Here is a 25,017-nt window from a genome sequence, read left to right as displayed (position 1 = left end):
GGCTTCATCGAAGAGGTCTCCTATTCAGAATGGCTTGCCAACGTTGTTTTGGTGGCAAAACAAGAAAAGGGCAAATGGAGAGTTTGCGTCGATTACACAGACCTCAACAAGGCATGCCCTAAAGACAACTTTCCATTGCCGAGAATCAACCAACTCGTGGATTCCACTTCTGGCAATCAGCTGCTCAGCTTCACGGACGCCTACTCCGGCTATAACCAAATCCTGATGCACGAGGATGACAAGGCGAAAACTTCTTTCATCATCGAGAGAGGGACCTACTGCTACAAGGTCATGCCTTTTGGGCTGAAGAACGCCGGAGCAACCTATCAAAGGCTCGTAAATAAAATCTTCAAGGAGCAAATCGGCAAAACTATGGAGGTCTACGTGGATGACATGCTAGTCAAAGCCCCAAAACGTGCAGATCACATTGGAAATCTTGTTGAGTCATTCAGCTTGCTCCGCCAGTATCGCATGAAGTTGAATCCAAGTAAATGCACATTTGGTGTATCCTCCGGCCGATTCTTGGGATACCTAGTCACGCAACGAGGTATCGAGGCACACCCACGTCAAATCAAAGCTATTCTCGAGATGAAATCTCCCTCCACGGTGAAGGAAATACAAAGTCTGACGGGCAGAGCAGTGGCCCTCAACCGATTCCTCTCGAGATCAACTGACAAGTGCAGACCATTCTTCAGAGCTTTGAAGAAAGGACAAAGAGACAAATGGGACGAGGAGTGCGAAGTAGCTTTCCAGAGTCTGAAGACTTACCTTACCTCACCTCCTCTGCTCTCAAAGCCAGTCCCTGGTGAGGACTTGTTCGTATACCTGGCAGTGTCCAACTCAGCTATCAGTTCAGCTCTCATCCGAGAAGAGCTGGGGGCCCAACATCCGGTATTCTACACGTCAAAAGCTCTCATCGATGCAGAGACTCGCTACCCAAAATTGGAGAAACTTATTTTGGCTATTATAGTTTCTGTGAGAAAGTTGCGACCCTACTACCAAGCTCATCGAGTCATCGTCATGACCGACTTTCCTTTGAGATCAATCCTCCACAGCCCTGATGCTTCTCAGCGACTCATGAAGTGGGCCATAGAGCTAAGCCAATATGACCTCCTCTATCGGCCAAAAACTGCAATAAAAGCCCAGGCTTTAGCAGACTTCGTTGTAGAATTCACCTCATCAGCCTAAAAAGAGAAGTTGGTCAACCAAAAGAAGGAAAGTTCAAAAGCAGATGGGGCCTCCGTAGAACCTAGCCAACCCAGAGACATGTGGCAGTTGCGCGTAGACGGAGCGTCGAACCAAAAAGGAGCTGGAGCAGGGGTCGTCATCACCACTCTGGATGGAACCCTGTTGGAGCAAGCTATTACGCTTGGCTTCCCGGCCTCGAACAACGAGGCAGAATACGAGGCATTGCTCGCCGGCCTACGCTTGGCAAAAGAGCTTGCACTAAAAAAGCTAGCCTTCTACTCAGACTCACAATTGATCACAAATAAAGCCTCAGGTGAGTACATGGCAAAGCACCCAAGGATGATCTTGTACCTTGACAAAGTCCAAGAGCTGTTAAAGGCGTTTCCCACCTTCACCATCCAACAAGCGCCCCGGGCAGAGAACGCTCATGCAGACGCACTGGCAAGCCTAGGATCAGCGCTGGATACCCAGTTCAAACGCTCCATCCCGGTCGAACACCTTGACCGACCAAGCATTGAAGAAATGGAGCTAATCGATACCATGCAGATTGACGAGGACCCCAGTTGGCAAGACCCCATCATCGACTATTTGACGAATGGAAACCTGCCAACAGACAAGTCTGAAGCTAGAAAGGTCCAGCAAAAGGCCGCGAGATACTACATGCAGGGCAACAAGCTCATCTGCAGATCATACTCCAGCCCTCATCTCACCAGCAAAAAGTACTCTCAAACACTTGAGGTTCTCTGCAAAATTCACGACGGCGAGTGTGGCAACCATTCTGGGGGCAGGTCGCTTGCCCAGAAAGCTCTAAACATAGGATACTTCTGGCCTACCATGCGTCACGACTCCGCTGAATATGTCAAGAAGTGTGATCGCTGTCAGCGATACAAGCCGATCCCTAACCTGCCTGCCGAAGTCTATCATCCGCAAAACAGTCCATGGCCGTTTATGCAATGGGCCATCGACCTAGTGGGTCCCTTGCCACCAGCGCCCACCAAGAAAGAAATGATGATTGTCGCCACCGACTACTTTACTAAATGGATTGAGGCCGAAGCTCTATCCTCTACTAAAGAAGCCGATGTGGAGCGATTCATCTGGAGAAACATCATATGCCGGTTTGGCTGCCCACAGTCGCTGGTTACCGACAATGGCTCACAGTTTTTTGCGAAATACAAGATCAAGCAACACTTGTCCACCTCGAGGTATCCACAAGGAAATGGATAAGCCGAGGCATCTAACAAAGTCATATTGGACTGCTTGAAGAAAAAGCTGGAAGGCGCAGAAGGAAAATGGGTGGATGAACTCCCCGGATTACTATGGGCTTATCACACCACCAAACGAAGATCGACTGGTGAAACCCCATTTTCCCTCGCCTATGGAACAGAAGCAATCATACCACCTCACATCACGGTCCCCTCCATAAGTCTGGAAGTGGGCAGTGTTGATCAAAACTCCGAGCAGATGAGGCTCAATCTCGACTAACTTGAAGGCGAGCGTGAGAAAACCATTATCCGAGTCGCTTCCTATCAGCAGCAGTTGAAGTCTTACCACGACAAAAGAGCTAAGATCAGACGATTTCAACTAGGCAACCTCGTGCTAAGAAAGGCTTTCATTACTGCACCGAGGCAAGGGTCAAAAAAGATGAATCCTAACTGGGAGGGTCCTTACATGATCAGCCGGTCTGGGGGTAGAGGAAGCTACACACTCGACACTATGGAGGGGAAGGAAATACCACGACAATGGAATGCTCACCATCTTCGAAAGTATTATCCGTAGCGCCTCCTCCCGACTGCTAGAAGTTCTAAGTTTTGTGCTAAGTTGTTTCCATTTTCAAATAAAGGACTGTAATCTTATGAATATTAATATAAGTTCAGTTTCTCATTCCAAAATGTCTCATCTGCCCACGAAACACAACATTTGCCCATAAGCAGCGTCCTTCGGGAGACGCAGGATACGCCAGGAATTTCCTAAGGGAGATATCTAGGTTCCTATCCATTTTCTAAGAGAGGCAGGATAGTCACACAGTTGCCCATAAGGAGCATCCTAAGGGAGACGCAGGGCGACGACTAAAAGCGTTCGTTTGGAGATGCAGCCCGCTAAAAAAGCGTCGTAAGGGAGACGCAGGGTGCGCCAGGAGTTTCTTAAAAGGGGGTCGCCATGCTTCCTGCGGTAAATATCCAGGTTCCTATCCGTTTCCTAAGGGAGGCAGGATAGTCACATAGTTGCCCATAAGGAGCGTCCTAAGGGAGTTGCAGGGTGACGACAAAACGCGTCCGTTTGGAGACGTAGCCTGCTAAAAAAGCGTCCTAAGGGAGACACAGGGTGCGCCAGGAATTTCTTAAAAGGAGGTATCCATGCTTCCTGCGGGAAATATCCAGGTTCCTATCCGTTTCCTAAGGGAGGCAGGATAATCATGTAGTTGCCCATAAGTAGCGTCTTACGGGAGACGCAGGCCGACGACCAAGGCATCCTACGGGATGTGCAGAATACACCCGGAGTCTCTTAAGGGGGACCCTGGTGTTTGCCAACTTCCCAAGGGGAATCATCCTACGGGATGTGCAGAATACACCGGGAGTCTCTCAAGGGGGACCCTGGTGCTTGCCAACTTTCCTAAAGGGAATCATCCTACGGGATGTGTAGAACACACCCGGAGTCCCTCAAGGGGGACCCTGGTGCTCACTAGCTTCCTAAGGAAATCATCTTGCTGGATATGCAGAACACACCCGGAATCCCTCAAGGGGGACCCTGGTGCTTGCCAACTTCCTAAGGGGAATCATCCTACGGGATGTGCAGAACACACCTGGAGTCCCTCAAGGGGGACCCTGGTGCTCGCCAACTTCCTAAGGGGAATCATCCTACGGGATATGCAGTGCATACCCGGAGTCCTTCAAGGGGGACCCTGGTACTCACAAATCTCTAAAGAAGGACGTGCAATCAAAACATAGGCTGGTTACTCAAGCAGTTCACAAGTCAAACACCTTCTTTACTCGAGAGCCCATGTCCACAAAGGAAGCCCAGTTACAGCTGGACAGCCCAACGGATAATTTACATCTCCTACATGCCACCACGCGCCATGCAGAAGTTAGGGAGCATTTGTGGGAACCTAATTAAATCAAACCCTAGGTCAAATAATTCCTTCAATTTGGTGCTTATTTGACCCAATTGGGAATTAATCAACCTAATTGGGAGTTACTCAATTTAATTGGGAATTACCCAATTAAATTGAACGTTACCTAATTAGGTTGAGAATTGATTTGGTTAATTACCCCGATTCCCAATTAAATGAGGAGTTACCTAATTGAATCAGGATTTGATTTGATACCTATCACAATTAGGGATTTGATTTACCCCAATTAATCAAATCCCTAATTAATCAAATCAATTCCAAAAAAGCGAGGAATAATTCCCTTCCATCTACAGAATTATTCCTCTGAAACCCTAGCCTCCGAGACTACTATAAAAGCATAGCCACATACAATGGTTGAGGTACGCCTAAATTCTTACTAAAGCTCTGCATAAATTATTTCTCAAAAACCCTAGCCACCTTCTCTCTTTCTCTCTCTCACTCAAGGCTCCGGCCACCACACACGGCTCCGGCCATCCGGTTTTCCTTGGATTACCCTACCTAACTTAGGCATCGGAGGGCCTTTGGCCAACACCCCCTGGGTGTGGTCTTTTACTCCGATCTGTTTTGCAGGGAGAAAGAGAGGCGGAGAAGACGAAGGAATCTTGGGCGAATATTCTCGTGGGGAAATTTTCTCCCTCAAAGGTCACAACAGTTCCTAACCAAATCAGCTAAGGGATGCAGAGCAAGCATAGCAGAATTCTGACAGAGATTGACTGCAATAGCTGAGTCCATCTCAATAATGAGACTACAGATGCCCTTCTCAATTGCTAACTTCAAACCAAAGAAAAGACCCCATATCTCAGCCTCAAGAACTTGACCTTTTCCCAGATTAACAGCAAAACCACTTACCCAGTCACCAAAAGGATCACAAATGACTCCCCCAGCACCAATGCAGCCAATAACGCTTCTCCTTGAACCATCCACATTCAGTTTGAACTGTCCAGGCTTAGGAGGCTCCCAAGCAACATGAATTTGAACTTTATTTACCCTTATAGTACGATTAGAAGTTGACTTAATCCACTCTTGGGCAGCCCCACAAATAACTTGTCTTGGGCTGAAAAAGACTGTATCCTCATTCTGAAAAACATGCTTATTTCTCCAACACCATAAATGCCAGCAAGTAAACACAAAAACAATACTCCAAGGAACATCACCATTCCATTTCTCCATGGAAAGCATGTTGACCTTCATCCAAGGCTGAGCATCTAAATGGAAAAAATGATGAGCATAGGCAGGGAGAATAGCATTCCATGTAGATCGAGCTCACTCACAATCACGAAGGATGTGAAGAACAATTTCAGTAGGCCAAGAATAAAAGCCACATGAAGGGTCAGAAGCCAACTGCCTTCAAACACGCTGATCATTAGATAAAATTTTACCTAACCACATAAAGTATTTAGCTTAGGAGGAACATTTAAACTCCACAAGGAATTTCAGCAGGAGTCAGGAGTAGAACAACCTTCAAAGAATAAACTATAAGCAGATTTAACAGAAAAGTTGCCATTAGCACTACCCTTCCAAATCTGAGTATCAGGTAAAGAGCCCAAAAACCCCACAGGAACACTATGATCTATTGAACAAGGTCTTCACAAAGAACACCTCTCAACTTATCAATATCCCACCAGCCATTCTTGGAAAAACTTGAAACATAACATTTGCTATCATGGATGGCGAGAACTCCAGCCTGCTGCATTAAAGGGACATTAGTAACCCAATTATCCTCCCATAATTTTACACTGTCTCCCCGACCTATTCTCCAACACATCCCTTGCACAAGCAACTGCAAACCATGAACAATACTCCTCCAAGTAGTGGAGCAAACCTGCCTTGCTCAAAGAGAACTATCAAAAATAGAAGTCCCTTTAAGATACTTAGCCTCATAAATTTTTGCCATAAACCATTGTCCTTAGAATGCAATCTCCACCCAATCTTAGCAAGAAGAGCTTGATTCATACTAGCAGTCTTTTTAAACCCCAAACCTCCCTTACCTTTAAGCCTACAAGCCAAATCCCATTGACAAAGATGGATCTTATATTTCTTCTCACTGCTGCCCCAGAAGAAATTACGGTTAAGCTGATCTAAAGCATTACAGACACTAACAGGAAGTTTAGTAGTTTGCATAGCATAAACAGGGATAGAAGCTGTAACTGCTTGAATTATAGTAGCTCTTCCAGCTAAATTAAGTGGGTATCCTGGTCAAAGGAATGGAAACTTCTAAAAATGAAAAAAAGATAAAAATGTTCCATAAAGCATATGTAATTCATGAAATTGGAAACATCTAAGCTGAAACTCAACGTCCATTTTAGGGATAAGAGGTCAAGTCAAGCATCCAGCTTTTTCTTCTTTTTTGTTTTTGCAAATTATGATTATGGTCTCTATAATTTGGCAAAATCTGACATTGGTGTTGGTACATTAAATTTCAATTTTTGTGGAAAATTAAAAATCATTTAGTGCCACATCAAATATTTGATTAGAATTATGAATTATGATCTCATCCGACCATATAATATTGCCCACTAAATTGGCCCTAAAAGAAAGCAACATCACAACAATATGAGTCTAGCCACAACAAAAGTGTCAAACTCATTGAGAACATATATTGTCCTCGCTATCCATGTGAATCAAATTTGAGACCTCCTCAAACTAAAAATACTGCTAAAACAAAAGCTAGTTAGTAGCCCAAAGTTCCTTTCAAGTTTAGAAATTGTCATAGCTCTGTTTTGTGAGCAGATCCGAAACATCTTGTAAAATAACATTGATTTCGATTCTCATCACCCATCTAAATTTACAGAGTTTACAAACTAAATTTACAAAGAAAATTAACTAGGTTATTACTTGTTGACTACTTAAAATCAATTACAATCAATATAAACAAGGAAACTAAAACTAACTTTCCTAATTCTTAACACCCATGTTCTTATGAGAACTAGGTGCAATTGTGTCAATTACAAGAACCGACATACCTTCTGCAAAAGGGAATCCAACAACTAAAGGCTTTAGCAACTTATATAATATTATAGTCGGGTTATTGATTGAAATGGTCCCCTAATTTTTTCTCCAATCTCATTCTAGTCAACCAACTAGAATTTTCATTTCAATAGTCCTCAAACTCTCTATTTAGTATCAAAATGATCCTACTGTCAAAGTCTGTCAATTTTGCCATTAAACTTAGGGGTAAAACTGTCTCTATGAATTAAAATAGTAATATATAATTAAAAATGAAAGGAAACTATTATAAAACTTAGAAATTTTTTTAAAATTGAATCTCACCTGCCGCATGGCCTTTTTTTTTTTTTTCACTCGTGAGATTGACCTAAAAATTAATAAAAAATTTCTCTATTATTTAAATTAATTTAAAATTTTAAAATCAGATAAATACAAAAATAAAATAACAAATTTGTTTAAAAGAGTAAACAAACCCAGATTTATACAAAAACACTGCCTCGCATCCCAACTCCGCAACCTCCCCCCTCTCAGCCTCCCTTCACATACCCCTCTGCTTTTTCTCCCTCATGACCTGACCATTCCATCCCCACCCGCAACCCACAGCTCAGTCCCAAGCCCCAAGATTCTAATTTGGGCAAAAAATTGAGGAAATGATATCGACCAAAACTCAAGAGCGAGGGATGCTGAACACACTATATATATTTGATTTGGTTTTCATCCAATCTATCCCACATCAAAACCAGCAAGCAAAACATAGCGTATTGCAAATGCTCGACCACTATGATGCCTTTGGTTAAGATCGAGAATTTGTTTCAAGCCAATCCCCTAGGATGTTGAGAACCCATTTGCAGGCCCCACCAGGTGAGGTTGAGGCTAAGGAGGCGCTACGTGGGACCGTAGATGGCGGAGTCATGTTGTGTTGGTTGCTGCTTATGTCCTCGTTGAGGAGAAAAAAAGAAGGGAGGTGGGGGAAATGGGTGGAAGGGGAGAGGGAGAGCAGAGAGCTGAGATGAGGTTTACTTTATTAATATTTTAGTTTATATGGACGGTTTTATCCCTTAATTTAACAATAAAATTGACAAACTTTGATAGTAGGACCAATTTGATACTAATAGGTTTGCTTGGTGATACACAAAGAATCTCCTATATCTTTTAGGTAAGAAACCACTTCCTTGATGGCAACGAAATAAATTCATACAATCAAGAAACTAAATCCCACAACTTGCATTTTGTCTGCTAGGTCAATAGAATAAAATCTACCATCAAAGAAAACCACCCATTTTATTTGCAATCCCAATATGAGTGGTTCACAAAACAATCAATACTATCCATCCCAATACTACATATTGTGAGCACCAGAAATATTTTTGGCTTTCTATCTTATTAATTGAGTCTCATGATCGATTAAATCAACATTTTGACTACTGCTCAACATGGGTGGGCACTCAAACTGGCAAACCGGAAATCAGAGCTGAACCGTATTGAACCAAACTGGAAAAAAACTGAGTTGATCAAAAAGTCAACAACTGGTCAAAAATCGAACCAGACCGGTTTGGATCGATTTTGGATCCAATTCCACATCTTCAAAAACCGGACCGGGCCGAACCGAATCGGTCAAATTAAAAAATATATAATTTCAATATATATTTATATTTAATACTATATTTTTAATTTAACAAAAAAAAAAAACTAATATTTATCCAAGTTCAATTTCAAAATATCTCTCTTTTCTAACTTTAATATTTATTTTAATATGAAATTGAATAATTTGTTTATTTTCAAGTAAAAATAATAATATTTCAGTTGAGATTTTAAAAGACTATTTAAGGATAAAAAAAATCCAGTATATTTAATCAGAATGTAATGACTTATAGGATTTTATTGATGGATTTGTATAATCAGGATTTTTAACTTTTGGATTTTAAAGATTATAATATAAGATTTTATAAAATTTGAAAGGACCACATGGATTTATATCTATGCCTAACTAAATAGGGCTACAGCCCAAACCAAAATTTGAAATTTTTTTAAATATCTAGTCCGATGGATATAGTGAACCTAGAATTTCATACCCTTAAAAGAAAAGAAAAAAGGTAGCCCATGCATTATCCACAAGTACAGCAGCCGACCTTGACAAAAAGGTGTTTGCTCCCAAGTTGTGGCTTGATATTGATGTGTCATTTTATGGGGTTAGAAGAATGCATTTCCTATACATAAGATAAGTAATCAAACCCTAGCCACACTCTGGTCCCATTTCTCCTTGTTGACAACAACCCGCAAGGAAGCTAAGGCGGGGAGGTGGCCACTACACCTCCTCCCCTCTGCCTATCTTCCCCTTCCTCCCCTTATCTCCCCTTCTTTTTCTCCCATATTTTCCCTTCCTCTTATCCTCTCTTCTTCTCCCCTTCCCCTCCCCAGATAGTCTAGATCTGTTTAGATCTAGGTCTGTTTATCTGTTTGTTTTGTTTGGTTATTTTTGCAGTGTTCCAGGTGACTGTTGTTGTCTTTGTCTCTGCGGCGACGACAGTATTGACGCTGGATTGTGTCTCTCTCTTTGGGAGAGTTGTGATACCTGGTGGCTGATGTTTTGTCAAAGTTTTAACGGTGGTGGTAGCAGCGACGCTGGTGGTAGTTGTTGAAATGTGGTGCTCTTCTTTACTCTACGCTGACCGAAGAACTATGCTTGGTCATAGGATGTTTTCTTTGTCAGGTTATAAGTTGAAGTGGAGTGCTTATCAAGGGACATTTTACTATTGTTTCTATGTTCCTTATCCGTGTTCTCTCCTGGTTTCTGCTATGATATGCTTTATAATTTGTATGGGTGTCAAAGGACTATGATTTTGCTCATAGAAGGCTTCTTTTAACAATTTGGATGTTCTGCAGTCCTCTTATGTGGGTTTACTATTTGGGATTTCTGTGGTCCTCTCATGTGGGTATACTGTGTTGGTCTCTAGTTGCGGTTCTCGTCGGAGGTCTTTGTGTTAGTTTTTGTTTTTGACTTGTTCTTTTATTGTGATGGTCCAAAGTGACCTAAATTGGACTATCTTGTTAGTCTATGACATGTGTGATACTCTTTCCTCCCCTGGCGTTTGTCCCATGTGGTTGTCCTAGGAAGGTTTTAACGAGGCCACTGTATCATGTCGCTCTTTGTACGTCTGTGATTTTATGAATGAATTCTCCTTCTTAAAAAAAATTAAATAAAAAAGAAAAAAAAAAAAAAAGAGAATGCGTTTCCTTCAAGGACGAAAATGGGAATGACAACATTCAAGGTTACAACAGTGCATTCCCATGGATGACAACCAACATAAATAAAAGCAAATATTCAAAGGTAGAAATTAATAAAATAAGCTAGTCTATAATTGTTCTTGAGGTTCCCCCACCTCCCATTTCATAAATAATAATAATAATAATAATAATAATAATAAACTAGTCTATAATACCAAACAAATGATAATCTTGACAAAGAAAAGTAAAGCCTAACACAATCTTCCCAATTTTTTATTATCCAATTTGATGTAGCTTCATATCCTCCTAGGGAGCATTTGTCCGCATATCTAAACCTATGCTAGCCCTCCATGCATTAGCATCTTCTCATTGTTGTTCTTGGGTTTGAACAATAGGTTCAAAAGTATCATCTTCATTAAATGGTAATACTGCAGATGAAGAAGATGAAGATTCGTTCGTTGGTTCAATTGGAAATTCATCAGAACAACACTCTTTGTGAAGAAAGTTATGTAGTGCTACATATGCCAACACAAGCTCTGCATGTGTCTTAAATGGAAATGGACGCATAGACTTAAAAATTGTGAATCGCAATTTAAAAATACAAATATCCTCTCAATCACATTTCGTAAGGACGCATGACGAGATTGAACAATTCATTTTCACTTCAAGGGTCATTACCATGACCTGCAAAATCTTGGAGATGATATCGCACACTTCGAAATGGAGCTAAAAGTTGGCGCTGATTAGAAAATCCACAATATCTATCAGGAAATATTTACCTAACTATTTATACAATATATACAAAATTAGTATGAAAAGTTTTAAAAAAAAAACGTATATATCATTTAAAAAAGGCTTAACTGCTACAGTGCCCCCTGAAACATTGGTCAATTCTCACTTATCCCCCTCAAAGTTAAAGTGACCCACTTTGCCCCATTGACCGATGTTTTGTGTCTCACTTTGCCTTCACTGTCAAGTCTGTTAAAAATTATGTTAAAAAAACTAGTGTGACACCAATAGAACCCACTATTTAGCTAAACTAAATGCCATGTGTGAAGAAAAAAAAATTAAAAATTAAAAATTGTCTTTTAAACAGGCCCAACACATCCAACAACACTTTCCTGGCCAATCCCCTGTGGTTGCTTGCCGACGCTGTCAGTGCAATCATCGCCACGTCATCCGCCGTCTCTGGAGGCTCTAAGTAACCTCCTCGCCCAAGTCTTCCACTTTCCCGTCATTTTCTTCAACCCCATCTGCTTTCTCATTGGAACCCACCAAAACCACGTCGTTTTCTGGCAACAGAGCAGAAGCAGAGCTTTCAACGGCAAGCTCATGTGAAACTTGAGCGTTCTCTTCCAGAAAGATAAAATCTTGGGCAGCAACATCGACCGATTTCAGGCCTCGTGACGGCTTAGCTTGTCTCTTTTCTTACCTCTGTCGCTGTTCTTCTTGGTCTTCTCGCCGTTGGCCAGGTGATCTTCGGAGGCTTCGATGGCTTGGTGGATGGGCTCGCGGTTGGGGGAAGAGTCCCATTTGAACCAGTAGCTTCTGTAGCAGTCGAAGCAGTCGCAATCGAACATTTGGGGCTGGTGGGTGCTGGTGCTGGTGGACTTGGGGCCTTTCTTGGAAGATTTCTTCTTGGGGTCTTGGGCCGAGATCGAAGAAATATTGGGGGTGGTTTTCATGGACCGGGTTATCAAGTAAGCCAAGACCTCGCGGTCCTCGAGGGAGAGGACCGAGGCCAGGGTTAAAATGGCAGCTGGGAGAGGAGCTGAAGCACAGAGAGAACAAATCCATCATAAGAGGAGCTATTGTTGCATCATAGAAGATTGTATAATCCTGTGTCTAATTTGGCCCAAATTCTAGTATTGTTATGCCAAGTAAAGAATCATCCAGAGGAAGGGACCACTTTCAAAGCTGTAACAATAACAAAATTCCGAAACCAGTACTGACTTAGGTAGTCTCCAAGAACCACCCTCTCTCATTAGGTTGTATAATATTGTTAAAAGTCTAAATTTAGGAGAATTGGCATTTTCCAAACAATTCCACAAAACACAAATTATCAAATTTATACAACCCATGTAAAGTATAAACATATTTCATGGAGGAGGAGGGAGAAGAAGGAGATGGGTGCACTTTGCCTTTGTTCTTTACATTCATGGTGTTTGATGTTATGCTTGTGTGGAAGAGAGAGTGGTAGGTGATGAAGCTGGGTAGGGATTCTGGGGAAAAGATGAAAACTTAAGAGAGAGAGATAGAGAGAGGGTGATGAATAGTGGTGGGAAATGGGTGAGGTCGAAGCCCTAAATCCACAATTTTTAAAAGTGTTATAAATCTAGAGAAATTATAGAGAATTGAGATATAGAGAAAGTATAGAAACTGATTTCTATTCATTGGATGTTTGTTTTCTGTCTACAAATATAAGTGGGGGGGAAGCTCTATTTATAGGAGGTAAGCATCATCTTGGACTCCACCTTCTCCCTACCAATACAAGTGGGGGGAAGCTTTATAGGTAAGCATCATTTTGGACTCCACCTTCTTTATTTTACAACAAAAAGATAATTTTTATTTTTAATTTTTTTCTTCACACATGGCATTTAGTTTAGCTAAATAGTGGGTCTCATTGGTGCCACGTCAGCTTTTTTAATTTTTAACAGACTTGACGGTGAGGGGCAAAGTGAGACACAAAACATCGGTCAAGGGGGCAAAGTGGGTTCCTTTAACTTTGAAGGGAATAAGTGGGAATTGACAATGTTTCAGGGGGCGCTGTAGTAGTTAAGCCTTTCAAAAATAAGTACTTACCTAGGGGGACTTTAAGTCCTTTCCTCTTTGATAAAGCATCACTTAGTAGCTTTGAATCATTTAAAAAATAAATACTTACCTTGGGGCACTTACAAGCTGCTAATACATTTTGTGATATCTTTCCATGACGATTATGATAGCTGCTTACATCTCGTCCCCTCACCATTGTAGGAATAGGTGTACCATCAATAGCTTGAATGCAATCCTAAAACTATTCATATGTAAATATAACCATATTATAATAATGACAATTATAATTACAATATTAATATAATTAGATAATCATCACATATCTTGAGAAAAAGGTAAAATTTTGCGCTTTCCCTTATTTTAGGGGAGCACAACCTAGTTTAGCCATCAAATCAGATGCTATTGAATTCAAGGACTTCTAAATCTTGTGAAAATTTTCACTTCCAGCTAATTGTGATCGGCCAAATATATTACGAATTACACAATATCTAGTATTTCGGCTGACGATTTGTAGGAACACTGCAAGCATTTCTTCAACACAAATAAATCTTGTATCCTTCAAAAGTGCTTTTTTTGTAAGAACAGTACATAACTTCCGAAATACATTTGGATACATTCTATATACTTGCCGGAAGATTGTAGGATCATCATTCAATGCTTGATGTATATAGTCATATCCAATGCTAAAAATTCGTCGTTGAGTTAGTGGACATGCAATTTGTTCACCATGCATCATAATTAGAAACTGATTTACCACATGTATTACTGCATAAATTGCCATCACTAAAATATTATTGGCTTCATAAAATTCTTCATCCAATTCTTCTTCATCTATTTCGTCTTCATCTATTTCTTCGTCATCAATTTTTTCTTCTTTTATATCATTACCTTCGTACATGCTTGATTGTGACATTAATTGCCAATCAACCAAAACTCATAAGACAAGTTTCAGGTGAAATTACTGTATCGCCTATAATTTTCGGAATTGAGAACTATTAATATGAACAAACAGGACTTGCACCACGATTGCCGCTGCATTACAGAATCAACGGTAAACAAACAATAATCAAATTGCAAATGAACCAAAAGCATATAACCACAAGCATCAATTAGTTTAATCAAATTACAACCAAAATAGTTTAACAAAATTATAACTAAAATAGTTCAACTAATGTATAACCAAAATAGCACAAACAAAAATATAGTTACAAAACCCAAGATGATCAAAATACATTAATCATCCTAACTTGAAGAGTATTCAAGATGAGCGCTCTTTAGGTGACATCTTCGGAGATTTGTATCAACTTATCTAGTATCAAATCTAGAACGTGGCTTGGGAGCCATGCCCAACCGGAATCAAAGGTTGATGATTATGCCTCCGCCGTATACAGTGCTCGTTAATTTCGTCACACTCGAAAAATCAATAGTTGCACAACTTGTACGTATTTGCAGGCCTAGGGTTTGCCACTTTATACAGAAGTAGTCCCAACAATCTTAAACCGCGTAGAAAACTATCACATAAAGCGTCTCAATCCTAGTTTAATTTGAAATCTCAATCCGTAACCAAATTCCAATATTGGAATACTGGTTTTGATTGTAATTAATGCATTTTCATGATACTTTTAGTCGCTTTGCCAAATAGAGCATGAAAATGCCAAATTCCTTATGCTAAAAGAGATCTTAGTGATGAAAATGTCTCTTCATATGAGAAACAACCAAAATCTTATGAACAATTGCACCACAATGTCTCATTGTAAGTTGCTTTACATTTTTGCTGCCTTTTCTTTTTCATTTTTTAATTCATGACTTGGTGGTGCAGGTAAGATGGATCACATAGTTTGGTAAACAATTGGAAAAAGAGTTGAAGTTGCAACCATATGGATGATATGCTTGCTTTTGAAGGTTCCACCAGAAGAGCAAACGCTTGCAATCAGTCAACTGTGGTGAATCTTATTTTTATGTTTTTGGATCAATTGACCTATCTAGCTTGGGGTGTAGAGTCATCTAGGTTTGTTTTTGAGAGAGATGCATGTCTAGACTTGGATTTGAATTTGTTCAAATTTGGATAGCTTGTGAATTTGGTGGAAGAATGTTGATATTTTTTTAATGCAATGAATTATTTTATACTATTTTTTTTATTATCAAAATTGTTTCCACAGCACTATGTATGAAAAAGAATTAGATGTTATTTCATATATTGTTACACAACAAAGAAGAGGGAAAATAAGCCAATTAGTTACAAATGTTTCAAATACATTATTGACCAACGAAGTAGGTCAGTAATTTAGTCATGTGAACCACTTTTAGTGACCAATAGCCCTTTAGTGATCAAAGTTGCAGTCACTAATACCTTTTTCGTTAGTGACCAAACAGAGGAAGTCACTAATTCTTTGGGTTGTAGTGACCAATACTTGTAGTTGGTCACTAAATAGAATTTATGACAAGCTTCTAGTGACCACCCAGTGACCACCAATATTTGGACACTAGTTGTATTCAGTGACCAATTTGCTGGCCACTAATAAACGTTTTTCTTGTAGTGTCAATCCTAGTTTAATTTGAAATCTCAATCCGGAACCCATAGTATATCAATATCCAAAAGGTTTGCTTTTATCCGTTTGGAAATCAACGAGTTCAAACCCCACCAACAGTGCTTTTTCTTTTAATTGATGGGGGTTGAGATTCGAATTTGGATATTGTAAAGATAAGCATCACTAAACTAATTGCTAGTTTGTTAGGACTTTATGTCAAATGCGGGAATGACAACGTTAGTTACTGTCTGGTCTGGTGTGTAGTTTTTTGTCACCAAGTTTCTGCCCAACCAAGTCATCATTTAGGCACGTTCCATTGTATTTTGGTCCTGCTCTAGAGCTTTGATAATCTTTGTAGTACGAAAAAATACTGGACAGGTGTTGTTTAAAAAATTAATAATGCTTATATCAGAATCTATTTTTACAACAATGTTCTGTATCAATATTTAACAAAAAGTTGACATTTAACTTGTAAACATTACTGTTTCTGTGGGAAGATTTTGGGACAGTGAGTAAGCAGGACCAGCAGTGCTTGTTCCTGCAATCACATCGAAATAGTTGGCGATTCTTGCATCTTCACTATCCAGTTTCTGCAACATGATCAAACATTTTGGATAATTTAGCACTTGATGATATATTGACATAGAATTATTGCAGACATTTTAGGTGATGAGGTTTCCATAGGTTGGGCCCTGCAAAGGTATACTATTGGTTCTGTCCATGAGACTTGAGAGTTTGATATGCGCTATATGTGTGTGTGTGTGAGAGAGAGAAAGAGAGAGTCTGAATTCTAGAAGAGGGTTTAGAGGTATCCTTTGACAGAAGTTCAGGAGGATTTATAGACCCGTACATTTATTTTCCAAGAATCAACCAACAAGTCAATGGATATAAATGTGATTCAAATTTTTGAAACAGTTCTAAAAAAGCTGGCAGCAACCCAGTTATCAACATAGTAAATTCAGTAGCAAAGTGGCACTATGCTATCTCAAAAAGTCATATATCAAATATCAGAAGTTTTGTTTTCTCTGTAGTGGTAAGCCAAAATAAAGAACCCCACAGCTAACATTGTTTAGCAGCAACCCAGTTAGCCAATTTCTCTGTAAATGTGGCCATCCACCACTTTCCTACATATCATTCAAATTGCTTTCTTTCTTTACTATTATAAATAGTGAGTATGGTTTTCCCAACAGATATACAGTGGTCTATATTCGAATATAAAGACTTGGTGAAAATTAGACTACTGCCATATAAACTTTGCGTCTCTTGTAATTCAATTCACATTAAACTTCCATTATCCATCTCAAGAGCTGTTCTTCCCCTAAAATGCGTTGCGGTGTAAGACCATGTTGCTGTGTTAGTTTTATTACCATCTTCAAGGGTTATACTTATACAGAGTTGGAAGCTCAATGTCCTTATAAGAGATGTTTGGAGCTTGCATTTAGAATTACAAACAAATGAAAATAGAGCTTGAAAGAACAAAACTGAAACCATCTTTTCACACCATAGAGGGCAAGATCCAAATTGCTGGTGGCATGTGCTTTTGCAAACGATCCAAGCAGTAATGTGTTCCCATGCTTCTGTTTTCCAAGTTGAAGGTACCCATATCATGAGGCCCTTTAGGTTTATGGCATTCTACATCCACACAATCATCAGTGAAGTATACGGAATTTGGCTGACAACCTGGAAAGTCCAGCGCAGAGACACACATGGATTGATTGGTACCCAAAAACAGAGCTTCATTTCCAATACTTTCAATCTCAACCCATTGGGGTCTCTCCCCATGGGCACAGAACAGCTTGAAAACCTTGAAGCTTAGAGTCTCCGTAAAACGATCATAACCATTTACTCGTTCAAACTTTAACCTTTCAAACTTGAAAATTTTGAAGTTGAGAGACTTCATAAACCGCTTACAATGATTTACTCGTTTGAACTTCCTAACTAGCATAAGATCTCCCTGGGATGATTGCACAAGGTATGTTTTATTGTCAGTGCCTGGATCCATTGGCACAAGTAAGCTTACACGGGGTTTAATAGTTTGATCCCTGCTAACATTCATCGAAAAAACACTACCACCCAAACTAACACCTAGAAACTGGCCTTTATAATAAATTACATCATCGAATCCGATCACTTGATCTATGCTAGTCCAAGCATCATCCCCTGATTTAAAATGGGCTATTTGTTTCCCATAGCCATCATAGATGACCAATACTTCATAGTCATTAGGAAGAAAAGAAGGGTCTGCAGACAATACAACTTTATTAATGTAGTAATCACATCTATAAGCTACCGTCGATCTCCAAGTGGATTTGGGGACTGGTGGAAGGCTAATGGTACGCCCAGTAAAAGGGTTTAAGAGGGTTACTACCAGATTCTCATCCACGCAGGCCAACCAACCATGGGAAGAACCACAGAACCTCTTACTGTAATACACGTTCAACTCAAAGCTACAAGTCTTACCTTGTGTCACACTATACAAGCCACGCCTTTCGCTGCTACCGTCTATGGTGGGAATTATGAGCATAGGAATCTGTTTGTGACATGATTTGATGCGCTGCTTCTTGCGATGTAAAGCGACTGATTGCCAATGCTTGCAAACCGCACTAAATCGGATATAGTCAGAGATTGGGATCAACTTTTCGAGAATCAAATCCAGAATGTTGCTTGGAAGCCATGCCCAGCCTGAAACTAAGGTTGGGGCATCTTCCATTGTGCTACATTTGACTTATTTAGGTGGCTAGCTTGGAATTGGTTTCCATTGACAATTTATGAGGAATCAAGAGGCTTTCCTTAGGCTACAGTTCCACAGGCATGAACATTGGTGAGCTGTCCTCCCCAGTTACAGCATTGGAATATTCCCCCTTTCCTGCAAAACCGATGAAATTGTGATTGTTTTTCCTTGTATATATGGTTCAACATGGCCATGTCTAATTTAGAATTTTAGAAGGTTCCAAAAGTAGCAAGCTGGCCTGTGACATAATAATAAATTAACTAATAACTAGCTTCACTGCATAAGGTTGGAGACGGAATCATAAGCCGATCGAAAAGCTCCCTCTACCCCGTCTGTGTAGAGTTCCATCAAAGACAAGAAGAATCAACTAACCGACTGGCCAAATCTTTTATCCCCAAATCTCCATCCATTCACCCCACCCCTAATCACACCAATCCCAACCCTACACGTGTCAGACAAGCCCAAATCTTGCATACCAGGTCCCACGTTAAACGTGGGTCATCATTTCCAAAGTAACCCTTCAGAGCGTGTTTGGTATGCCTCACTGTGCCTCACTGTCAGGGACGGACCCAGCATTTTAAAATGGGGTGGGCTAGAGGGAGCTTTTATTTTAAGACACTATGAGGTCGTTTGGTATGGCGGACTGTCATGGACTGGACTAAATCCTGGGACTATCTTGGATTAGCTCGGATTGGACTAAGCTGGATTAAGTACTGACCTATGTTTGGTGCTGTATCGGACTAAGAAACTGGATTGTAAAAATAATGAAGACCTATGTTTGGTGTTGTGTCGGACTAAAAATAATTATTTTAATAATTAATTTTAATTAATAAAAAATTAATAAAATTCTATTATTTAATTTTAATTAAGGCTTTTTTGACGTAAAAATAAATAAAAAGAAGACAAATAAATTCTAACATTTTTAATAGGCTTAAACTATCTTATCTCTCTCTCTCTCTCTTTTTTTTTTTTTTTTTTCTCCTTTTCTTTCTTCCTTCCTCTTTTACCCATTGACTTTTCTTCTTCCTTCCTTCTTGGCCCGTTCCTTTCTTCTTCTTTTTTCCTTCTTCCTCCTTTCTTCTTCCTTCCTAAGCCTCCCCTTTTTTTTTTCTTTCTTCCTTTCCAGGCTGTTCCTTCTCTTTTCTTTCCTTCTTCCTATGCTTTCCTTTCTCTTTTCTTCTTACTTCCTTCCTTTTCACTCTCTCTTCATGCCTCACCCCAAATTTTAAGAGGGCCAGATCCATTTCTGGGTTTGTGGTGGCTACAAACACCCACCCCCCTCTCTCTCTGGTTCCACTAATTAATGGTTGTGGTGGTTCAATTGGGTGGTGATGGTTGTTGAACTGAGTATGTGGTGGCTGATTATGGGTGGTTTTGATGCTTTGTTTGACTGACTAGGTGGTGATGATGGTTCAATTGGGTCTGTGGTGCTGGTTATGGGTTTGATGGTGGTGGTCTGATGATCGTGGACTCATGGTGGTGGTGGTCAAGCTTGTGTGTTTGATGGTGGTGGTGGTATCCAGTCGGACTGGCATGTTCAAAATAGCGATGGTGCTATTTTGAGAACCATATTTCGGGCTCGCTCTATTAGTCAAGCGAGTCCCATATTTTTTTTCCCTTTGGACTATACAATCCCATTTAAACTAATCCCCTCCCTTACCAAACATGAGTTTCAGGGACTATTTAACATAGTCCAATCCAGTGAGGCATAGTGAGGCATGCCAAACATGCCCTATATAGTTTACTAATTTGGAAATAGGAATATAATTTCACCTAATTAGCATAAGGCCAAAGACCAAAAAGTAGTACCTAATTTTACAATAATGTAATTAAAAAACATCAAAATTACACAAAATGCCACTCCCTCTAATTTTACCAAAACCATGTTCCAGTTACACAAAACCTCCAGCAATCCACCTTCCGGCCAACCGCCCATCGCCGGGCCAGCACCTGCCGGCCAGCCACAGCATCCATATTCTTGCCAGTCGCCGCCACCACCGTTGCCAGTTTCCGGCCAGCCACCGTTGCCAGTTTCCGGCCAGCCACCGCCGCCATCTTCCTACCAGTCGCAGGCCGCCAGCCACTGCCAGTGTCCGGCCAGCTACCGCGCACCAGCCGCTGCCACAAACTTCCGGCCAGCCATCACCGGTCACCAACTATGTTGCCCTCAACCTAAAAAAAATATGAAATTTAGTGTGTTTGAAGAGACTCGAACCTTGACCCTCATAGGAGAGTCGCCTTATTCACAAACCACTACACCAACCTTGTTTTTGTGATTTTTTGTCAGTTATGTAATATTTATATTAACAGTCGAGGGTTTTTATAAAAAAAAAAAAAAAATTATTTCAACATTGATACGTGCAAAATTTGTACCAAATCCCACATGCTTAGCTCTAGAGTTCTGCAAAACAAAATACTGTAGATATCAATAATGAAAATAAAAACAAAACTTGTGTCATCGCGAATGGACTCGAACCTTGACCCTCAGAGGAAAGCTCACTCACAAACCACTACACCAAACTTGATTTTGTAATATTTATTCAATTATACAATATTTATATAAACAATCAACGGTTTTAAAAAAAAAAATTATTTCAACACTTATTCACACAAAAACTACAAATAAAAACAGAAACTGCAACAAAAATACAATGTAGATATCAATTATGTTATAAAAAAACAAAAACAAAAACAAAAACAACTACAAAAATAATTTGTAATTAAATTAAAACTGCAATGCAGTTTCTAGCTTTCAAAAGTCCAATTTTGAGTTCCCTTGCTCTTTGGTAGTTCTACTCTTCTCTTGCCCACCCAATTCCTCATATGGGTAGCCTCTATTCTTCAAATTGATGAGGTCGAAGGCTAAGGAAAGGACAAAAGTCAAATTGTAATTAAATGAAAACTGCAATGCAGTTTCCAGTTTCCAAAAGACCAATTTTGAGTTCCCTTGCTATTGGGTAGTTCTACTCTTCTCTTGCCCACCCAATTCCTCATCTAGGTAGCCTTTACTCTTCAAATTGGTGAGGTTGAACGCCAAGGAAAGAACAAAAATCAAATTGTAATTAAATGAAAACTGCAAAGTAGTTTCCAATTTCCAAAGGTCCAATTTTGAGTTCCCTTGCTCTTGGTAGTTCTACTCTTTTCTTGCCCACCCCATTCCTCATCTGGGTAGCCTCTACTCTTCAAATTAGTGAGGTTGAAGGCCAAGGCAAGAGCAAAAATCCAATTGTAATTTAATGAAAACTGCGTTGCAGTTTCCAAAACTGCAATGCAGTTTCTAGTTTCCAAAAGTCCAATTTTGAGTTCCCTTGCTCTAGGGTAGTTCTACTCTTCTCTTGCCCACCCAATTCCTCATCTAGGTAGCCTTTACTCTTCAAATTGGTGAGGTTGAAGGCCAAGGAAAGAACAAAAATCAAATTGTAATTAAATGAAAACTGCAAAGCAGTTTCCAATTTCCAAAAGTCCAATTTTGAGTTCCCTTGCTCTTGGGTAGTTCTACTCTTTTCTTGCCCACCCCATTCCTCATCTGGGTAGCCTCTACTCTTCAAATTAGTGAGGTTGAAGGCCAAGGAAAGAGCAAAAATCCAATTGTAATTTAATGAAAACTGCGTTGCAGTTTCCAAAACTGCAATGCAGTTTCTAGTTTCCAAAAGTCCAATTTTGAGTTCCCTTGCTCTTGGGTAGTTCTACTCTTCTCTTGCCCACCCAATTCCTCATATGTGTAGCCTCTACTCTTAAAATTGGTGAGGTTGAAGGCCAAAGAAAGAACAAAAATCCCTCATAGTTTTATCACCCAAAACCCAAAAATTGACAAAAGTGTTAAACAATAAACCCATTATTAAATAGACAAATCTACCAACCAATAACTGGAACAATTAACTAATTCCAACTATCAACTAGTAAAAGTACATTTCAACACACTGCACAAGTGAGAATGGAAGTTCTATTACACTCCAAGCATTGCAAGTTTGTTGTCTGCCCGTCACATTTGGTCTCTAGCTTGATAATGGAACTACTAATTACAAATACAATCCATACTTGTAATAAAAAATATGGTATTAAGAGTAACAGCCAGAACTCAATTAGACCATTTCGTAACAAAGACTACTTAAGGACACCTTAATGGAAAGATAACTCAGTCAGTTAACCAACTAGATATTCATCGAAAATATCCAAAACTGCTCATACAAATTTCTAAACAAAACAATAAAAATCCAATTGTGTATTTCCATACTTGATTAGAAATTTCACTGTCAAAAACCTCAAATAAATCCAAACAATAGACTGCACAAAGATTATGTTCACTATCAAAGTTCACCATGGCTGCAAAATCATGTCATACCAACATTGAAGCGCCAAATACAATACTCAGTTTAGAGAAACAAGCCCAAAAATTTGATCCCAAGAACAAAACCTTCAATTTCTGTGCAAAATCGCATGAATTGAGAAATCCTTATAGCAATCAACAGGAACCCAAAAAAAAGTTGCGAAAAAAATCCTACCTTGGCAAAAAAATCCTTACCTATTCTTATTCCTTTTTCCACGCAATCGTTCCAGTACCAATTCAGCTTGAATCCCTAATTAGCCCAAATTAATCAAACACTTTTCATTTTTTATTCATACAAATCCAAATGGGAACAAATTAGAATAAATTTCTAGTTTCTATGTTAAGCACGTACCGGTATTGAGGGGTATTTCGTAGGCTTCTTCGTGGCCTGCGTCCATGGCGAAGTCGCCGGCGGAGAGATTGGAAAGAGATAGGGCGTCCATGGCGCGCCAGCTTATAGAATAGTCTTGACGGTGTCTCCATGGCCTAGCTTGGCTGCGTGCATCAGTGGGTTCCCACCCGGTACAGACTTGAACGTGATGGCTTGCTTTTAGATGGCGTATCAGGACGGCAGTGGCTTCATCGCGACAAGGAGTTGCAGAGAGCTCCGTTGTCGTATAAGAGAGGATGAGATCAGATTTGGCGAAGGCTTTTAATAAACAAAAAAGGGTAAAATTGTATATTACCTTTGCAATTTTGATAAGCCCAACGAATTTGGGCCTCCATTTTGGCTAAATCCAAAACAAAATTTGATTTTCATGTATCAAAACCCAAACAAAAATAGCCAAAATCTCAAATACTAATTAATAAAGTTACTTATGTCTAATACCTAATTTTTCTATGGAATAATATGATTAATTAATGTTCACTAGAGTTGCGTCCTTACCTTGAATTAACTTCCCAGTTTCAAGTTTTTTCTTTGTCCTCCTTACTCTTAAACAAATGCAGAAGAATATAACATAAACAACAATTGGCACAACAATAATGATGACAGTCTGAGATCTGTTACTCTTCGATCCTGCAAAAATCAGATATGTCATTTGCATTAATTTGAATACATACATACATCTGTATATGAACCTAACAAAATATATATGCATTAGAAATCTATTCGACCCAAAATTGTTGTAGTGTTAATGGTAGCAATGGTCCCTCAACTTGTACCCGAGACAACTACATCAACTAAAAATTGAATTGAGGGACTAAAATGTAACTGGTCTACAAATTCCTGGACAATTGCTCTAGGTAAGGAAACTTTATTTCTTCAAAACATAATATATTGGGATATAAATATAGATATATATATACCTCCTGTACTGGTTGACAGGGGAGGAGGACTAGACAGTGGCGGCGGAGAAGACGGCAATGGTCGGATAGTTGTAGGGTCAACGAAGCGATAGGTCTCATACTAACATTACAGCTGGGTTTACTAATTACAGCACCTTGCATCCCCTGAAAATATTTTGGAATATCTGCCAAAGAACTACCCAAGCAATCACTGCAGACCTGCTCGGTCAAATCCGGCGTACACTGCGCAAGTCCATAGATTGTTTGGAAGTTGATAGCGGTTGCGGTCTCTGCCGCAAATTTTCGAAGTGAACCGTTCCCTGCAGCTTGACCCCTTAGGTCCTCCAGTAGCGTCTTCAGTTCTTGAAAAAACCCGTCGACGTCGGAGGTCACGTTCTGTGGGTTATACCACATGAGAGCAGGGAAAGTTTCCATGGCTCCGTAGATGGAGCGGTTGGAGTAGCGAAGCGTGCACTGTTCAATTACGCCGAAAGCTTCCTTTTGATTGGGACAATCCTGTGTGAGCCGTTGTGTGGCGTTGCTGAGGCAGCCACGGCAATTGTCCACCGTGACATCCCCTCGACATAGCCCGATTGCGTAAACCTGGTCGGGGTTTTCCCCGTAGGATGAGTTGTAGAAGCCGTAGCCATTGCCGTTCACAACTATTCACACGGTATAAGTCCGATAGAGCAGTTTTCTACTAGTGGGACCAACTTTCTTTTCTCTCTATTGCTTTTTCTTTCTATAACCAAGTTGAACGTTGGCCACATCGTCTGGTACATAACATGAGTAAAATCCACGCCACACACACATATTGACAGAGGACGGAAACTGGTTCTTCTTTGTGATTTTTGATGAGGACTCATTGGAGATTCCTACTAAATAA

The 25,017-nt window shown here is 40.0% G+C and overlaps 2 protein-coding genes across 2 annotated transcripts in view; both read right to left on the bottom strand.

Moving 5' to 3' along the window:
* On the bottom strand, nucleotides 16,331–23,707 carry LOC109949712. The gene is made up of 4 exons (XM_020565817.1): nucleotides 23,531–23,707; nucleotides 23,197–23,451; nucleotides 23,040–23,094; nucleotides 16,331–16,376 (listed from the first exon to the last, which is right to left on the bottom strand). Exons 1-4 carry the CDS (start codon nucleotides 23,568–23,570, stop codon nucleotides 16,331–16,333), a joined length of 396 nt encoding a protein of 131 aa, XP_020421406.1. The 5' UTR covers nucleotides 23,571–23,707.
* Nucleotides 23,699–25,017, bottom strand: part of LOC18774762 (cysteine-rich receptor-like protein kinase 26) — a 3,975-nt gene continuing 2,656 nt past the window's right edge. Inside the window, exons 2-3 of the mRNA XM_020565816.1 lie at nucleotides 24,287–24,793; nucleotides 23,699–23,862 (exon numbers count right to left, since the gene is read on the bottom strand). Of these exons, the coding sequence (XP_020421405.1) occupies nucleotides 23,699–23,862; nucleotides 24,287–24,793 (671 nt within the window). The remainder of the gene's footprint in view (nucleotides 23,863–24,286; nucleotides 24,794–25,017) is intronic.

The sequence above is a fragment of the Prunus persica genome, chromosome G6 (genome assembly GCF_000346465.2).
Source record: "Prunus persica cultivar Lovell chromosome G6, Prunus_persica_NCBIv2, whole genome shotgun sequence".
NCBI lineage: Eukaryota > Viridiplantae > Streptophyta > Magnoliopsida > Rosales > Rosaceae > Prunus > Prunus persica.
This window is presented reverse-complemented; position numbering and strand designations above follow the sequence as displayed.